We start from the raw sequence: 20,249 nt of genomic DNA, 5'->3' as shown, positions 1-20,249 counted from the left end.
CTGGCTGCCTGGTTCATTCTGATCCTTCATTTCCTCTTCCACAAGTGGTTGCAGGTGTACCAGAAATCCTCTTCGGATGTTGAGCAACCGGAGGTACAGATTCATAGATGTGAAACATCACGGGACCTCCTTTGAGACATCCAATACCTTCAAATAAGTTTGGGAACATCTGTCTAACCAATATCCCAGGCTTTATGTTTTATGTCACTGCCGCAATCTCGATGGCTGTGGGGCGACCAAGTAGGTTGCTCCCGGGGACCTCTCCTTGGAGCACATGGAACTCTGCTTGGGTGCACTTCTCTTTATATCATAGTGTTGTGGAGAACTTTCCATGATTTTGTACGGGCCCTCTCGCTGCCCACTGGAAAACCTTCAGGTCAGATGAATTTAGTCATAGAGGAGACATCATTTTGTGATATTCTGACACGCATATAATGTTCAGAATCGCACCAGTGTCCATGAGGAATTTGGCCTGGTGGTCTCCCACCAGCAGGTTGAGGTCACTTATGGTAGCTAGCGGGAGAGGTTCTCAGAGTAAATCTTTCCTGAATGACGATGACAGATGATTCTCAGTTGGATGGTCTCTTCATTCGTGAACGTATGAAACTCACAATGTGCTACCAACTTGCAAAGACGAGTTGCGAAGGCGTCCATCAATTCACCCACCAGCTGGCACGGCATGTTAAAAAGATGTCGCTCATGGTGAATGTTACATTGAGGGTCAAAATACACACTGAGTGCTTTCTTGAGGCCTGGGTATGTCTTAACTTCCTCTAGCGGGAACGTTAGTATAAGGTCTTCTACCTCATCTCCGACCAGATTCACCAGCAACCTTCTAACAAACTTGTCAGGTGCGTTTTTGTCATGGGCATGCAAGTAGTTTTTTTAATCTCCTTAGCCATTTCTCCAAGCAAGGCCCTAGGGCTTGTTGATCATTCATATCAAAGGGCCCTGGTCGGCAAAAAGCTGCTGCACTGCGCGCATCTCCTTCATTTCGCTCACCTTCTGACATCATGGAAAATAGTTGTCCATGTGAGGTCCTCAAATTTCAGTTGTCAGGAAGTCTTGTGCACTTGGGTTGTATTTACAAAGATCCTACCTTCGTCGCCATTGTCTAGTTCTCCCTGTGAGAAAGAGTCAGGAAGCTACACTACAAGCACTGCAGGGAACTGAGGGTTAACGACATTGCAGTGAAATAAACACACAGAGCCGGAGAAAGTTTCAACCTTCCTTTATTCTTCGCACCAGCAGCTGCCTAGCTCAGGCTTTCCTTCTCGCGCTTGCATGGTTCCTCACGCATTCCCATTGGCAGGTGCCTCTCATGACAGTGTTCAACCGCTCTGTTAACTGTGTCCTCTCCAGGACACGACAGGAGCAGATCATTCCCCGACTGTAATGCAAAAGGTGATGCTGGGCCGGGTGCATGCAGGTCACCTGGATGGCAACATGACGAGACACAGAGTGAGAGACACCTACTGGTGGCCAGGCATGGACTAGGACATAAGTATCATGGTAGAAAGGTGCCACAAATGTTTACACAGAGACAAGAGGTTAAAGACTCGCCAGGCCCTGTTGATTCCCACAGTGATCCCGAAGGCGTCTGGCATGAAGTGGGACTATATTTTATAGGTCCACTGGAGAGTATGCAACCTGACCACAAGTACGGAATAGTTTTGGTGGACTACTTGTACAAATGGGCTGAGCTCAAATTCGTACCTAATATCACCCCTACTACCTAATATCACCCCTACTACAGTCATTGAAGTACTCAACACAATATTCCAGAGTGAAGACCGCCCAAAGAGCTAGTCATGGATAATGCCATGCAACTAGTGTCCAAAGAAATGTAATCCTTTCTACACTCCCACAATATTAACCCGATCAAGGTGAGCCTCTACCACCACCAAGCCAATGGGCTTGTGGAAAGGACAAATAGAGTCATCAAAGAAGCCCTGCAACTGGCAGCAGCATCAAGAATGGACCCTTACAAGACGGCAAAAGAAGCCGTAGTGGCGCATCGCCTGACCCCAAATGCCATCACAAATGTCTCACTGTTTCAGATGTTTAGGGGCAGGAGCGCCGCATCCGCCCTAGTTCCTCCATGGTTGTCCAAGGTGATACAAGATGATAGCATATCATGAAGAAGTTGGTATGGTGAATCCAGAAAAACAAGGACCACATGAAGAAGCTCAGTGACACTCGCAGGGCGACCAAGAGAACTGTAGTAAATGAAGGAGATCATGTGAAAATAAAGTTGCCAGAGAGAGACCAGGCAGCAGGGTCCAAGTACAGCCCAGGTATTCACAAAACATATGGGTCACTGAAATTCAAATTAGCAGGGTAATGCCCTATCTTTTCAGTAATTTAACACAACAACAGGGCAAAACACATCTGTGTTCAATTTTACTACAGCACAAAGTTTAGCACAGTCTCAAAGTGGTCTGAGTGGGCAAGGCTGTGAAAGAAGACAGAAGGATAGAGCGATTTTCTTTCTAGTCCTGCCTACTCCATGTCTAATGTCTTGCGCTGGTGTTCCGCTTATCTAACACAGACAGTATAAGAAAATAAAGGAGTTCTTATCAAATGCTTAATATGTAAAACATTCAGCCTTGCCCTACCTCGACCACACTCTTGCATATAGCTCAGTATGAGGGAAGAGAAAAAATGTTAAAAAAGAACACCTAAGGCTTTTATTCAGTGATCTATTGTGGGTAAATAGTGATTTAATAGCCCATAGATTGTCTGATTAACCTAGGGGAGCTTGGGTTAAAAAGCTAGGAAAGAAAAAGAAGACAAACTAATCCTCACTCTCTGTTTTATAGTTAATTGTCTTAGCAGTGAATGGGGAAAGTAAAAGAATGCTCAAAACAAGGGTAGGCCAAGTTTAGCCTCCTGGATGTAGCAACCACAGTCTACCGGTTTCAGTGGGACAGATGTTGATAAAGCCACTTTCATCAGGACAGTATTCATTAGTGATCTGGTGCAATCGACATGTAGTGACCAGAAACTCTAGAGTGGGTTATACTTTAGCACTCTTCCAATGTCATGGACTGTCAAAGCTCGGGAGGGAACCTCGAAGCAAAAAGAATAAACCAGGGTCACATCTCTGCTGTGGCTCCAGGCTAATTGGCTAAGAACATACAACTTGTTATACACTATTCTTGCAAGTACTATATCGCTAATAAAAGCACATCATTGTGGGTAGAGAAGCAGTGATTTCAGCCAGTTCGATGGGACAATATAATCATCACCTCTTTGTCTGCGTTTCGTTCTAAATGGTGGTGTTCAAAGAAACTGATCTATATATGAGAAATTGACCTTATGTTGGCTCCAAAAAGGTCAGTATGTTGTTGAAACAGTTGTTTGTAAGAGCGTGTCCTATGGATTTGATGTCATCCTCTGATGGCACTCTACATGTGAGGGCAAAAAGAAGGTATATTTGTAAATAAAACCCTATAGGTATATTTGTCGTTTGATAAACCCATGTTGTAGTTCTTCATGATGTCACGTAAGTTTTTCGATTTTTCAAATTTTATTTAATTTAGTTCAAAAGAGCAAGACAGTTCCATGTATAATGGCAAATGTCAATTTTAACTCATTTGACTGTAAAATGTTCTGTGTAGTTAACCAGGCACAAGCAAGAAGAAAGCAACAGAAATGAAACATACCGCACATCATGCTGGGAGCCTCAATGGTCACATATCACCACGAGATGGGCGTTTTATGCATTAATCAAGCAGCACATCCACCCACTCCTAGCCTCATGGTTCGTGTCTGTTTTTATCTGAGGCATGACAGGATAACAGGACAAACTTACTTGTTTGTAGCAGGCACCTGTCCTACAGCAAACTGATCCGCGCAGAAGTTCGGCGTAACAAACCTGTCGTAGGTGGGATCCGCGCCTATGTAGTTGTTTGGTTGTCAAAGTAACACGGTCACGTGTATGCCGCAAATGCGGCTTCTGCATTAGGGGCTGAACAGCGTAGGAGAGAGTGTGCTCGTACGCGTTATTTGTTTTTAACTGGTCTGGTTAGCAGACATTATGCGCACCCCAGAAGTCAGGCAGGGCACAATGCATTGTTGCTTTATCAAAGCAAAGGCAGGGTCAGGCATCCCGTTTAAGATGATGCACGAGTATTGTAATGAAAGTGTTACGGCAGAATGCTACAGGCAAGTGGTTATATCGATGGCCAGAGATTCACTCTGTAATTCAAGGTCACAAAGTAAAAAAGTACCCTAGTAAAAAAGAAATCCACTTTTTGGATTGTTTTGGGATTGCTTCTGGATTGTTTTCAAGCTGGAGATTTTTTTGGATTTTTTGGGGATTTATTGAAGCAAGGATTTATTTGTCTTGGGTTGGAGGATTTATTTTGGATTTTTACTGACTTGTTTCTTAGTAAAAACAATCCACTAACACTAATTGGCAGGAAGGCATTTCAACAGGATTTATTTTGGAGTTTTACTGCCTTGTTTCTCAGTAAAAACAATCCAGTAACACTAATTGGCAGGAAGGCATTTCTACAGGATTTATTTTGGAGTTTTACTGACTTGTTTCTCAGTAAAAACAATCCACTAACACTGATTGGCAGGCAGGCATTTCTGCAGGATTTATTTAGGAGTTTTACTGACTTGTTTCTAAGTAAAAACAATCCACTAACACGAATTGGCAGGCAGCATTTTTACAGGATTTATTTGGGATTTTTTTGAAGCAAGGATTGCTTGCTATTAAAGTGGTGGATTTTCTTTTATTTGTTTTCACTTGTTTCTCAATAAAACCAATCCAGCAACACTACACATTTTTACTGCATTTGTTTTGGATTATTTTACAAGCAAGTATACATTGTAAGATTTATTTTTGATTTTTTCCAACTTGTGTCTCTGTAAAAACAATCCAGTACAGTAGGCACACATTTCTATTGCATTTAAATGTTGGCAACATAATGCAGGGATCACACAAAACAGTAATCCAAACCCCGGGCTATGTAAGGGGGAGGTCCCCCCTCACTGCCAGGGGGCTGGATTACCTTCAGTTTCACGTCGGCATGCGTAATGCACGTCGGCGTGAAACAAAGTAATTTTCAGGCTGCTGCGGTGAAAATATAAGGTGAGTCTTCACCTTTCTCCCCCTCGATCTCCGGCTGTACTTCAAGCCGGAGATCGAGGTGGGTATGCTCCCCTTTCCAACGATACCCTGTGTGACAGCATTGCTGCCCGCGGATCCAAAAAAAAGGTAGGCCATTTGGTGTTGGCGGTGTGTTTCGGTGGGTGGCCAGAGCGAAATGTCTGTGATTTGTCTTCATTTCCAGCAAATTTCAGAGACATTTCCCTGTGTCCACTCACCGAAACACGTCGCCAACAACAGATGTCATACCTTCTCGCGTTCCCACAGGTGCCCCGACGAAAAAGGTACCTCACATGTGTGGGTGCACCTACTGGGGGCACAAAAGGAAAAGGGTAACCCGCTGGTAACCCCAAGCCTTTCGCCACAGCACAATTTGGTCATGTAGGCAACCTACAGATTTGGGCCAAGGGTGTCGAAGCCAGCAAGGAAACAGGGTTCACAATTCTATCCAAGTGTGGGACATGCTAGCATGTTGACAATCCCATCTAAGTGTGGCACATGCAGACATTTACAATCCTATCTATGCTGGGGTGGTATTGGTTGGTGGGGCACTGTGGTTAGGTGCTGAGGAGTTTGTGTGATGTAGCACTGGAGTGAGGTTCTTGCGGAGGTTGGTGGTGAGGCTCTGGGGGGATTGTCAGGTTTCGGAGCCAGGCCCATGCCGATGGGATTTTATTTTACTCTACATAAAGCTGTTGCGCCACTGCGTGGGCTTGATTTGTAAGAATATCTTGCCTGAATAGGCTTGGTCTGCCGGGATCGCCCAGCTCTAGTATCCCCACCTAATACAACACTCCTTTTTGCTTTAGCTTTAAAAATGCAATGTCACATTGCGAAAAATGTCCAAACTGGATGCGCAATGTAGGCCAGTCTAGACATGTGATAACACTTATCATCCGGCATGGCTGAAGAGGTATGGGGGCCTATCTCAACATTATTGTTGGGGGACCGCTTGCTTACAGTGGAAAACAGTCTGAGGCACCTGTGGGGTACCTACATTATAATGGAGAGAAAGAAAGCCAGGGGTTAATAGCCACTGATTTTCGCCAGAGGGAGTTGACAGTGGCGTAACGGGGGCCCATGCAACCCCTGCGGTGCGGGGGGGCCCCTCTAGCACATGGCTTGGAGGGGCCCCACTTTGTTAAAAAAAAGAAAAAAAAATCCTTTTTTTTCGTTTTTACATTTTCTTTTTGAATACTAACAGTGAAATGCTTTAAGTTAGTAATTGCTGAGCCCTTGTTAACAGCGGAAACCAGGTGCCGTTTAACATCTGTGTCCTGTTCTGTCCGGCAGCTGCTCTGAAGTCAGCCAGGTTGAGTCAACATAGCCCAAAATTTCAGGGGGGCTTGGGTAGTGCTGAAGCCCAGTCAACCCAATGGTGTTATTCCACTACTTGTGTTTAATGCCTTGATTATTTAATGGTAATTGGCATTACTCCTAGCCCTATTCCTCCTCGTCCCTGTACTTGTGTATGAGTCAGTACTTGTGTATGAGGCACTGTGCCTCATACACAAGTACTGGGATGAGGTAGAGGTACATGGAGGTAATGCCTGACTTAGCTACCTGTAATCATCATTACTCCTAGTCCCACTCTTCCTCATCCCAGTGCTTACCTATGAGGTAAGGAGCCTCCTGGACCGTTGGTGTGCCCGGTACAGCCCTGCTGCTGTGCTGATGCTCTGAATTCGCCCCGACTAGAGAAGACCTGCAAAGTAGGACTCCTCCCCTTGGGTTGGTGGGACCAATCAACCCCAAGACAAGCTCATCTGAACATCCTCTCAGTGCTGGCTAAACTTCCATTGCTGCTGCAGGAACCGAGTGCCAGGGAGAGGAACACCGGAATCTAGTGAGTGTCTTTAAGTTTAACACAAGCTCCAGGAAGATCCTCTGGACTCCCAGGAAGCAGGACTGACCAGGCCTGAGCCACCTCAACAGAGGTGATGGACCCCAGATGCGAGGAAAGTCCAGGGTCGTATGCGAGAACCGCGGTGGTGCTATTTGCAAAAGAAGCCAGGAGCCGAAACCGCGAATTGCCACTGATCTGAAGTTTGCCCATTGCTGCTGCTGACCTTCCATTCATAGTGCAGGAGCCCCCAGACATCCTCCCTCTTTTCTGCACGATTGAGTCCCAGGAACACCAGGATCTGCAGATCTACACCGGAACAGAAGCCAGCTGGAACCACTTTCTTCTAACCAAAGGTACTGTAAACTAAGGGGTTGCTTACTTGTCATGCAGCCGTGTAGGAGTCTCGGGAGGATAGCTCAGGGGACAACGTGCCCGCCTTGGAAGCAAGATGACACAGAGCAACACAGGTTCGATCCCCGGGTCCATGCTTAGAAACCTCTGGGTATTAAGAGCATTATAAATAACCTATCATATCATACATAAGCTTTGGGACAAGGAAGAGGGACGTGAAGGTAATTCTGGGCCCAATAACTGATTTTGGAGTTTGGGGTAGGTGGTAGGAGGGAGAGGGGATCTGTGGGGGGAAGGATTGTGCGATAAACCATAATGGTTGTCCATGTCCAGGCTAACCAGGCATGATATGTGTTATTAGTGGCTAGAGAGGCATGTTGGTGCAGCCAGTCTAGTCATTCCTCAGGTGAAAGCGTGATTACAGAAATTGGCCAAGGCTGGAGCGAGGGTGTCAATATGGTCCTTGATGGTTATGGAGGAGCAGGGAAGCACTTGTTTGGACGACACTTTCATAGATCAGACTTGTTTAGAAACCTTGTCAGGTGTTGTCAGAGAGAAAGTGGAGAAAGGAGGAGGAGAAGTACAGATGGCCAAAGGGGGGCCGGGAGAGGAAGAGGAGATAGAGGACAGAATGTCCTGAGTTTTAGCAGAGAAGTGAGTGGCAGAGCCATACAGAAGGCCTGGGAGGGCACAGGAGAGGTAGAGACCGCAACAGGATTGACCAGTTCCTTGCCGATTTTAAAGAGTTTGGCCATGTTGTTCGAGGCTGCAGAGACCCTGGCTTGAATGTGTGCTCTTCTTGATGAGTGTTATTGCTTTGACTGGCATTTTGGTGCAACCAGTCTAAGTATGTCTAAATGTAATCTGCCATGCTTTACTGCAATGTTATTACGTGTCTACACTGGTCTACATTGTGCAGCCAGTGGGACATGTTTTCAATGTGGAATGGCATTTTTAATAGCAAAGCATTAATGTTCCTGTGCAGTATTGGTGACTTACATGTATTGGATTGGTGTTACCCTAAAAAACAATTGCAAACACTCTGGCTCTCAGAAAGTGTGCTGTACATTGCATTTAAACACTTATTTATATCTTGCTCTTAGTAAAGTGTGCGGTTTACTCCTTCAGCAGCACGTTTGTGCGTATTGTGCAAGCGTGATAATCTAGGCCGGCCCAGAGTGCGGCACGACCCATGATTTTTTGCCGAGTTGGAGGGGGCCCCCTCAGCATGGCTCGCAGCGGGGCCCCCACATTTTGTGTTATACCACTGGGAGTTGAAACACTGAATCCGCACTGAACAGCTACAAATCCTACTTTGTTAGCAAGTGGCTGATGTGGAGACACCTGTGTTAAAGGGCAACAAGCTAATAATAACACTTTTGTATACCCCAAGGGAAGTGACGGACAGAAGGGTTCGAGCAAACGCAGCTTGTAAGGCAAGTGCTGAGAAGCATACATTTAAAGCCCCAGATTGAAAGTAATATAGAAATGAATATATTTCTAGGAACAGAAGTGAAGGACCACAAGCTAATGATGTGAACATTCTAATTGTCAGAAAATTATAAATGCAATTTAAAAAAATATATTTTTTATTGTAACATATGTGTGTGTTTTCTCTGTGTTTATGGTATTGTACTCTGTTCTTGCTTTTGAGACCTATCCACAGCGTTCGCTTTCTTGTTTCGGCTTATTTGGACGGGAGGTAGCTTGTTTTGGGCTTTTTTCGGAAGGACATGGAGCTTGTTTTTTCCCCTTCCAAGCTGCTGCCGGCAACACTGGACACGAACCAGCAACAATGGCGACGAAGAATCGAGGTCTGGCCCTGGGGGATAGAAAGACCAACGCCAGATTAATCAGGTTAGCAGGTGGGTGGGCCACACAGTGTGTTTGTGTTTATTTAAATGTAAGAGCGGTGAGTTTGAAGCGCATGTTGGAAATCTGCAGAACCCTTCTCGGGCCGCAATTTCGTAGCTTTCGATCAGGCAGGATCAGCCCCAGACCCCTGTCCCCCTGCCTGCACGTCCTTCCAAAGCCCCCCTCTCCGTGTCCCCTCTAATCCAGGGCATTCCCTGGCAGCCCAACCTATGTGCATTTTCGGGGTCCGGTTCAGCGGTGGAGTGTGGCCTGAACAGGGACTGGTTATTGCTCTTCCTGGCCCCTCCCGTGAGAGCTGATACCCGTGTGGACCCCGCCGGAGGATGCCCTCATTTAGGGAAAGCATAATATAGATGGCATGACCCTGGCAAGTCTTCCATGATTATGAAATATGGAAAGTCTACAGCGAAGCACATTCGAAAGGGAAAACGGACCTTTCACACATAATGTGGCATTCCTGGTGATAGCCTACAACTCCCATGATCCTTCACCGCTGACTGCACTGGCTAAGGCTTCTGGGATTTGAAGTCCGAAATATCGGGTTTGCAACGTAATGAGTGACCATGGTCTAGCAAAAGGTCAGATCAGCACTGCACACAATCACACATCAAATAGAGCATGTCTATAGGTTGTGCATGCAGCTTTGCAGCAACATATGTTGCCAGGTTCAGAAACTGGGAGGTGCCTGTGTGCAGCAAACACGCACTGACATCACCAGACCGAGAACTTCAAAAGTTAAGTATGACTGCAGTGAATATTGCCTTCTGGCAGGATCGATGCGAGAAAGGCCTGTGTCGATCATACTGGAAGTACATTATTTAGGCCCAAAAGGGCGCCAGAGCCCAGGCATTTGGGATGGTCTAATTGTACCCAGGAAGCGTGCCTTTCAGATTGCGCCAGTGTTTGATGCAGAGGCTGGAAGGCTGCTATCCGGTGCTGGGGAGACGCCACCACCATGCGTCACCCCCGACCTCAGCGGCAAGTGGGATTGTGATCCCTGCCCCAGCAGCACCTTCTTCACAGCCCAACAGCCGTCCCCTCCACGATCGAGCTTCACAAACGTCACGCCAGAGTGAGCTAGGGCTCAGTGTGTGCGCGCCATGCATGGGAAGGTATCGGAATTCATTGTAAACAGTGTAATTTTTTAATAACATCTTAAAGCTACTGTCTGTTTATCAAGCATTCTCGCATGACGTAAGTGCCGTGCTTTATTGTAATGGGGGCATGTAGGTGGAGATGTGCCCACATATGGACAGTGTTGTAGGGTGGAGGCACAAGTGAAAATTATGGGCAGTTCTTTCACACCTTTGTCATGATTTATGGTCTTGAAAACAGAAGGATTCCAACACGACATATTGCTTTCCCAGGAAGCATTTTATGCTATAGGTGGCATGGTATATAATCTTCAAGTTAGTTCTCCTGGCGGGGGAAAGTGTGTTTGAACATGTGTTCATGGAGAGCAACTAATTAATAACGGAGCCAATGGTCCTGTAGTTGTGGGGGCAGCAGAGTTATAGTGCTCATGAAATGTGTGCCATATGCTACAAGCATGGATGCGTACCATGCGTGTTGTGGGGTGAAGTAAGGTAGCTCATTGAGATGGGCACTTTCTCAAACAGTTGTGCATGATCTGCAAACACAGGTTCGAGCTTAGAGCAAACCCAGACTTGTATCAGTCCAATGTTAATAAATTATGTACATGTACATCTGATGATAATAATAATCAGGTGTTATAGAGTAAAGGTAAATTAGGTGGGAAGTGAGCTGGGCGCTTATGTGTCATGTGTGTAGATAGAAATCCATTTCCTGACTGTTTTCTCACATGGAACACTAGAGATTGATCTTGCTGGTGTGCACATTGCTTCACAATTCATCTCTTGGGCCCCCCTCTTCTCTCCTCCCTCTCACACCTGATGAGGTCTCTAGACCACTCCTGGTACCTGATCACTGTGCCACCCACCCGGCCTCAGGGCAACCCCTTGCACTGGGGTCTATATCTGTACCCATACAGTCCCCCCTCCCTTTATCTTTATGCACTTATCAGACACACCCTGTCTGCTGCCTTATCTCAGCACTTGCCACTTGTTGGCTGCACTACCACTGTTTGTTGCCTTCGTTATTTATTTATTTTCTATTTATCCGTTTCTCCTCTGCTCCGCACTTCCCACCCCCCCTTTCCATGCACTTTTCCCCTTCCCTCGGCCCCTGCGCGATCTCAATGTCACCTGGCCTAGTAGTCTGTCTTCCCTCCGTTTCCCCTCCCTTGCCTCGTCGTGCCTTGAAACACTTGTGTATAGGCGCGTTATAAATGCCATATCATATCTATGTCTTAGCACTATCTGAAATGTCGTCAGGCCGAATACGATAGTTAATTTCACATCCTTACTGTTCTGGTCTGTAAGAATGTCATTGTATTTTCCCTTGTTCCCTCCCTTGCCTTGCAGCGCTGTGAAACACATTGTGTATCAACGCTATATAAATAAACGATCATATCATGAACCGCTTTGCTCACATAGCCTGCATTACTAGTTGCTATATTTCATTAAGTTTATATCGGCGACTAGTTGTACTTTGCTTGCTCTTTTCAAACTTTTTACACATCTTTTTTTGCATTTCAGAATTTATCCATGTAAAGCCAGGGAAATGGGCTTTCCAGTATTCTCTGCATCCGAGTGCAGAAAAGCCCTTCAAAATAAAATTGGGAACTACCGGATGAAGAAGGAGCCAGACCTGGTCTTTTCTACACCAGTGTAGTTGGGCATTCCCTTGCTCCCTGGGCTGGACCACATCGGACTCGCTTGCTCCCCGGGCTGGGCCTGGATTCTTGTGTGACTTCCTGGACTGGTTCTGGGTCCCCTCTCACCTTTGCTCCCTGGGCTGGGCCCCACCGGATACTCGTGGGACTCCCTGGACTGGTTCTGGGTCCTCTCTCACCCTGGCTCGACCCCACCTGACTCACTTGCTCCCTGGGCTCGGCCCCACCAGACTCGCTTGCTCACTGGGCTGGGCCCGGATACTGGTGACTCCCTGGACTGGTTCTTTGTCCCCTCTCAACCTTGATCCCTGGGCTGGACCCCACCGGACTCTCTTGCTCCCTGGGCTGGGCCTGGATACTCGTGTGACTTTCTGGACTGGTTCTGGGTCCTCTCACCCATTTTTTTATTGTAAAGCACCCATGTTTGGGATTTCTACAGTTGTGTTTTTGTGCTATGCACACAGTGTCCGATTGAATCTCTGCCTCGTTTTAATAAATATAGTGGGAAAAAAAAATGTGTCGCTTCTTTTTAAATATACTTAATATGCCATTACATGGTCTTGACTTTCATGGCCATTTTACCTAAATGACTGACCTAATAAGCCATCACTATAGTTCTAAAAACAATTCAAAATGCATCTCTCTAAAATGGGCAGCAGTTAAGCCACAGTGAGGCAAATGTGTTTTTTTAAGCGTTTCTTTTCAGGATTATAGTAAACATTATTTTTGTTAAACTCCAAAATGTATTTCCAGCTCATAAACCGAAACAATGCCTATATTGTTGAAGGATATTTTTGGCATTGCTTTGTTTTTTGATTTGTAAAGTATTATTTGGTGACTACATTAATTGCTTTTGGATTTCAAAAGGTTTATTTGGGGATTGCATTGCATTGCTTTTGGATCTCTACGAGGGTGCATTAAACCAAAAGGAAGCCAGATGTAATCTGTTGCTTTTGTATTTATTTAGGGATGGCACTGCTTTTGGATTTTTATAGGATTGTTTGGGGATTGCATTGTTTTGGGATTTTTGCTGGATTGTTTGAGGATTGGATTGCTTTTGGATTTTTATACGATTGTTTGGGGATTGGATTGCTTTTGGATTTTTATAGGATTGTTTGGGGAGTGGATTTTTAGTGGATTGGATTGTTTGTGGATTGGATTGTTTTGGGATTTTTAGTGGATTGTTTGGGGATTGGATTGTTTTTGGAGTTTTAGTGGATTGTTTGGGGATTGGATTGTTTTGGGATTTTTAGTGGATTGTTTGGGGATTGGATTGTTTTTGGAGTTTTAGTGGATTGTTTGGGGATTGGATTGTTTTTGGAGTTTTAGTGGATTGTTTGGGGATTGGATTGTTTTTGGATTTTTAGTGGATTGTTTGGGGATTGGATTGCTTGGATTGTTTTGGGATTGCATTCCACTGAGGATTGCTAATTAACATATTTCAGGGTGCATGAAGCCAAAAAGAAGCCAAAAGCAATCCTCTGAGTACAATGGGAGTTTCTGGAGTTAAAGAGGATTTAAAGAGGATTTAAATGTTTGGGAAAATCCAGTAGCAATCCAGTTTCAAGCCAGATTTTTTTGGTAGGGTAAAACTCTGGGTCATAAATCAAGCATGCAAACCTGGTGGTAATTGTTTACCCCAAATGGGTTCACTTCTACATCTTTGTACGCATACCCTTGGTGCTAATCTAACAATGATAGAGACTGCCAAGGTATAGTCCCATTGAGCCTGATCTGGTCCGTTTTTAAACGGAATATCAATTTATGCTCACGTTTGAGAAGCATACTGGCTATGTCCCCCCCCCTTCGTCTGGGGCATTTGACTCTCTCAATTATGTTCCATTCAATGTCCTGCGCCTGATGTCTCATTTGGTGGTAGTGGCCCACCAAGGGGGCGTTGTCCCGGTTGTTCCTGATACAGGACATATTCTCCTGTATTCGTTGTTTTTTGACTGGTCGACTTGTCACACCAATATACTTGAGTTGGCAAGGGCATTTGATCATGTAGACGACATTAGATTGTTACAATTGGTAAGTGCATTTTGTTTCCACAGGATTCTTAAGCCTAACTGTAATGTTTCTGTATGTTTTGTGAGGAAGCAGACGTTGCACTGGCCATATGGTGAATGCCCCAGAGGTACTGTCGTCTCCCAGAGGGTAGTTTGTTGTGTAATAGTCTCCGGTGGTTGATATGAGTGTAAAATTATACACAAATGTGTTTTGCCCTGTTGTTACCCAAGTACAGCCCACCTATAGAAGTAACTCACAAAGGCACTAGCCACATATGCACTGAGGATGGAAAGAAATGGAACCTAGAATGAGTCGCTATATTCAAAAGACGGACTCCCGGAAAGAGAAGATCTTTCGAAGTGGAACTTATTCCAGCGGACCCAGAGGCGGTCCATGAGCAAGAGACAGGAATAGGACAACCTCAAGAAGAGAACAATGTTGATACATGCACGCCACCAGAGAGAGAGAGACAAGGAGAGAAAGAAGCACCACTACCCAACACCAGTGTGGCGAGGAAGTAAGTAAGGCAGGGCCATGCAGTCCACCCACAGGGGAGAGCCACCCACGATCTGAGAGGAGAAGACCGGAAGGATACAGGGATTTCAAAATGGAGTAGGACCAAACAACCAACAAACCAACAAAGGGAGGTATGTTGAGACGCGGCTTTGCGTAGTGTCACCCCAGCGAGACCACGTTGCACATGCGCGAAAGCCGCCATGAAGCCGGCACTGAAGAGCGGGATTTCGGTGGAAGCAGACATCCTCCACCACAGCTCCCACTCAAGAGCTGGTTACACCTTACCCTCAGCGGCCTGCATAACTGACACTCCACTCCCACCTGAACTAAGTAGACACTAAGGCATCAAGTAATTTATGACTGAATGTCAGCCTTACAATGTGCCTTCCACAATAGCTTGTTTCATGCCCAGCAGGGCCTCTGTGTCATTCAAGCCAGTGCACCCTTCACCCTTACTGAAATAAAGCACTATAAGTCTACTCGTGGGCAAAGTTTCATTTGAGAGGCCACTACTAGGGGCATTGATCCACTATTATATATCTGCCAATTCATGGTTTTTAAAATGGCCCGTTGCCTCTATTTTTGGTTTTGAGCTTCGACTCTCCCTGCTGTATGGTAAAATATCTGTTGCCCTGTATCTCCGTACCATTAACTGAAAATTGTAAGCACTTTCAAATACCAAGTTTTTAGTGCTACCTTAATATGTATATTAATCTGTGTACTACTTCAATGGCAAGTTCGTATACATTCAATGAGGACTGAAGTGAAAAGCGTAGCTGTGCCGGCTGTCGGGAGATGTCCAGAGCGTGCCAGTTATGGGCAGTTATGCCCTCCATGGGACCAGGCAGGCATACCTGGCGGGGCTCTTTGAGGACATGGTCCTCTGCCCTTCATGCCAAGAGTACCTATCATCACTAAGGGCATCTGTGCTTTTTTAAACTGTGAGTTTCGACTTTTCAGTCCATATTTATTGTGTTTGGAGCTCATATTTACTATCTTGTGCCTTTTTTTATCATCTAAAGTTGTTCCCGGGTCTGTGTCTGGGTCCCTTTGCTCTGTTGAACATGTTGGATTGTAAGACTTGCTCCCCTCCCAAACTGTTATTTTTGCTTGGGGGGAGGCTTGGATTTGACTTGCAATTTTTCATTGTTGCTGGGCTTTCATTTCCACTGTTTTCCTGGACCATCAATTCATTTAATTCTTTTTGCTGGTGTTATTTCGCTCTTTTTCACTCTGCTCTAGCCTGTTTATTTACTGTGATTGTATCCTCTTATTGTACCATTAGCACATTTTTGTTATGCATATTGGCATAAGGCGCTATAGAAGAAGACAAACTAACAAACAATAATCAAGTTAACAATACGTTTCAAGAGATAACTTGTGATTTCATCCCCACCTTTCCTTTCCCCTCAGCCTATTCTTTCTCTTTTGTCTGCCTCTTATCCTCCAGCCTCGTTCCACCAGGGGAGTCACAAATGCGAGTTCCTCCCAAATGTTCATGACAGCATCTATTGGTAACAACAAGAAGAGAACAGCACTTGACACAGTGCGCAGGCATGGATGCATTACACTTGCCCAGCTGTGCTCCTGGGTACTCTGGGCTGCTTCTAAAGCATCTCATGCTTAAGCGGACAGTTTTGTGCCTTGAGCAGACCAAGGGCTGGGAAATGTTTATCGGAATGCCACTGTTCATGACAAATGGCCTTCTGTCACACCGAAAAGAGAACTTATAATGATGACGTGTCCCCATCCCTCGCGGCACCACAGAAGCAAAGTTCTTCGGTTAACTCTCTGCAGCCGGGCTTACCTGTACAGAGGAAAAGGCAGCCGCACGCTTGTCTGAACGTTGCTGAATATCCAAGTCCCTGGGGTCCCTTTTATATGTACGACTGGGCATTCACTCATTATTTTTGTAATGCAGACGTGCTATTTTCTTCATAAAACTTACTATGGTCACCCAGCCTCATTCATCAACTTGGAGAACCAAGCTATATGTTTGCATTTCACTCCTTATTCATCGCAGAACTAGATCTCAAAATGGTGGACCCGCTCTGTCTAATGGACAAGCAGGTTGTTTATCATAGTGGGTGCTCTATCAATTTAGGAAGTACTATGTAGCTCCGGGCATGCCACCCAATAGTCACCTTGAGTTTGCCAAGATCAGGCTCCATAGGGGTGACATGACATGATAGGTTATTTATAACGGCGCTTCATACCCAGAGATCTCTAAGTGCGTACCCGGGGAATCGAACCTTTGTTGCTCCGTGTCGTTTTGCTTCCAAGGCGAGCACGTTGCCCCTGAGCTATCCTCCCGTGATCTTGTTCGTAGGCTGCAGTTTTTGGGATGGTGCCTTCTTCGACCCTCTGGTCAGGCCTCTAATGGGATAGGATGGTCTCTGTGTCAGTTGGATAAATGGGAAATTACTCTTTCAATAGGCCAGTCTGTAGACTGTATTATAATGTTAAAATGTTGGAGGATTCAATTTGAGTAGTTTCTAGTTTGACTGTCTTGCAGTTTAGAGAATGCTCTGCCTTACTTTGTCTATGCGAATCTCGCCTGACAGATTGATATGGAGTTTACCGGATCTGAGCTCGTCATTGGGGATGGAGATGGCATCAGTAGCTCAGTAGCTCACATTGGCTCTTAAATTGTTGCTGAGCATTAGCCTGTTCATTGCATCTGGGGTCTTTGTGTTCTCTGGTTTGCATTTTCACATTCAGTAGTACAGTGGCACAAGCACACTGTAATAGCGACATAGTTCTTAAAGAGGGTTACTTTTCTCTCCAACCAGCTAGGGAAACTCATACCCACCATCCAGCACTGGTGTACCAGGGCCCACACCATGCAGGGGCCACCAGCGGAAGGCCCCCCCAAAAAGAGACAACAGTAACAAGCTGCTTTCCCCAACTAATCATCACCAGGGACTTTGATGCAAGCGAAATGAGGAGTCATTTTCTGTTCAGCGCATGCTTCACAACTAAGAGAAAAGCATGTCCAAATGAGTCTCATTTAGCAGAAATGTTACTGTTAGGGGGAATATTGTGACACATGTATACCAAGTCCACTGTGCATGGTGTGCACAAAATAGTTCCATACTTACATCAGGGACCACTTCCGGTGGTGACGGTGCGTGTTACAAATACCCTTAACATAGCTTTTAACATTATCACAGACGTGTGTTAAATATAAAAATCTATGTCCATTTTTATATTTTCCAAATGCTCTTTGATTTTATGCAAAGCAGCCAGGAACTATTGTGTCAATCATCCCATACCCATTCTCATTGGAGATGTATTCACAGAAAGAGTGGGATTTAATCACTTATTGAATTGTTGAATAGTGTATATACTGAGATAGAGAATATCGTATCTATAAATAGAGATTTATTTACAAACTGAGCCAGAGAGATGTATTTACAGTTTGCAGACTGGATGCAAGCAAGACCTTCAGAGATCATGCAGACTGACCCAAAATACATGTTTGCAGTGTCTCATGACTTTTATTATTTGTAATATTATTATCATTAATATTATTATTAGGGTATTTATTGAGTATGGACCTAGCTTCGGGAAGCAGTGTAGCACTTTACAAATCATAGGGGGAAGTACACAGTGAGGGAAGCAGATCAAAAGAGATCACAAGGGATTAATTCCAGGAAGCAAATTTGGCACCAAGGGAGTTACAAGAAACCACTTGAGGGAACACGAGGGAGCAGATCGCCTAGTCTCAGGTTAGGTGGCGAGTGGAGGGTGTGTGGACCTAGACGTTAGGGAGAAGTTATTCTTTGAAGACGAGGTCCTTGAGCTGCGACCTGAAATGCAAAAGTGGGAGGGCTCATCTGGTGTTGACAGGGAGGAGTTTCCAGAGTATGGGGGCGTAGCAGAGAACACCTGTCTTCTGGGTATTTCCTTCTTACAACAGCGGAGTTCAAATCTGCACATGTCCTTGATTCTGACTTTTTGTTTGAGTGATGTTTGTGTGTCAGAGGTGTGTGTGGGTGATGTGTGGGTGTGCTCAATGCATCCAGCTGTTTGGCGTCAGGAGGCTGCACCATGGAAGTTTTTGTCAATGGTAATGCTGACTTACATTGTTTACGCAACATCATCCAATTTGCTCTGTATTGAATTTTGGAATAGATTGTACTGCAGGTTCATCAACATGATGTACAGTGGCCATGCAAGCCTAGATTGTTTTTACAGATTCATAAAAGTTATTTACAGTGACCACAATGGCGTAGATGGTGACCACAAAATCAAAGTGATTTACAGTAGGAATGCTGCCATTTATTATGGATTCAGCTTCATGAAATTATTTGCACTGGCAATGTTGGGATATATCCTGGCCACTGCTGCTTAAAAATGCTGTTCAATGGCAATGCTGGTATTCGTTGTGAACTTAGGCATCATGAAAATGTTGTCAACTGTTCTTGTGTATTGTTGGTGGCATGGCATCTACTAGATTTTTCTCATGCATTACCCTAAAGGACCAATTGTAAATTCTGTTACTTTTTAACCCATTTTATCCCAAAATTATGCTGTAAAATTCACAGTTTCAAAAAGTTTCTTGCAGAAACACCGATTTCCCCTGCATTACTTAGAGCTCTCTTGCAATACTTTCTCGCTTGTGCTAATTTGTGGAAGATGTTAATGGCTCTGCACTAAAGTTATTCATGTGCGGCCACTTACCTTGATTTGTGTACAATGCAGTGCCCCCTCAGAAGCACGCTGACCGCCAGGAACCAAAAGCTGCCTCTGCATAATAATGTTACTAGCTGCACACATTAGCGGCTGGAACAATTGGGTGCAGGGGCCCGGCACCACCCCCTTGTTTCTATGTTATGTGCAAGAGGTAACATTTGATTCAAAACCTTACATCTTTCACCCAGTGCGGTCCATAACAGCAGCATGATCATCATAATCATTAGACATGAGGGGTGCCCGGCCGGCACGCAGAGTCTAGGGCGCACAATATGCCTCTTCGAGGACCTTGAGGGTGGGGGAGCACTCAGCAGGGTGTATCCTCTCATGTTGTGTTACACCACTGCCATCCAGCCTCAGAAAAACTAAAACAAAAAGCTATATCTGCTTTACAGAAACACTTCTATTCTGCCCATTTTGAATTCCGGGAAGTGAGTCACGTGGGTACAGTGCTTCTCCGACAAGCTGCATAATGCCGGCCAATTCAGCAAGTGCAGTCATTTGAAAGGTTAACCTGAGAAATCAGATTTGATAGTATTCCCACAGCCCTTCCCCCTGAGCGCGTTCTCAAAATGGCGCTAATAGCCAGAGGCACCTGTGGCGCTGGAGGGGCTTAAACCGCATGTTTCCAAAGAGGGAACTATTCATAATTGACAACAGCAGAAGCAGAAACTGGGACCTGGGCAAATACTCATCCGCCACTCGCCCAGTGCATGAAAGATTGATGAGAGCAATTATTTGATAACCCAATTTGTTGAAGAAAAATGTGTTGGGTTGGCGCTGCGCATGAATAATAAAGCAGGCCTCGGTGGACCTATCTGTTGGAGAGTAATGAATGCGAGCAGGCGGCGCGGACATGCGCGCGACTTTCTAAAGTCTCTGAATAAAACATTCCTTCCCGCCAGCAAAGGACGACTAACCTGTGCCCTCGCCTTGCCCCCCCCCCCCCCCAGATCGTGGAGATCATCCTGTTCTGCACCCTGCTCTACTTCTACAAAAGGAGGAAGGTCAAGCATGTCGTGATAGTGCTCATGCTGGTCGCGTTGCTGGGTAAGATATACTTCATTATTTTGTCC

The 20,249-nt window shown here is 45.3% G+C and overlaps 1 protein-coding gene across 1 annotated transcript in view; it reads left to right on the top strand.

Annotated features, from left to right (window-relative positions):
- NIPAL2 (NIPA like domain containing 2) overlaps positions 1 to 20,249 on the top strand; it is a 690,092-nt gene that overhangs the window by 509,349 nt on the left and 160,494 nt on the right. The window contains exon 6 of the mRNA XM_069621416.1: positions 20,127 to 20,223. Coding sequence (XP_069477517.1) covers positions 20,127 to 20,223 — 97 coding nt within the window. The remainder of the gene's footprint in view (positions 1 to 20,126; positions 20,224 to 20,249) is intronic.

The sequence above is a fragment of the Ambystoma mexicanum genome, chromosome 5q (assembly GCF_040938575.1).
Source record: "Ambystoma mexicanum isolate Mex_15411 chromosome 5q, UKY_AmexF1_1, whole genome shotgun sequence".
Lineage (NCBI taxonomy): Eukaryota > Metazoa > Chordata > Amphibia > Caudata > Ambystomatidae > Ambystoma > Ambystoma mexicanum.
Note: the sequence above shows the minus strand (reverse complement) of the source record. Positions and strands in the feature narration are given on the sequence as shown.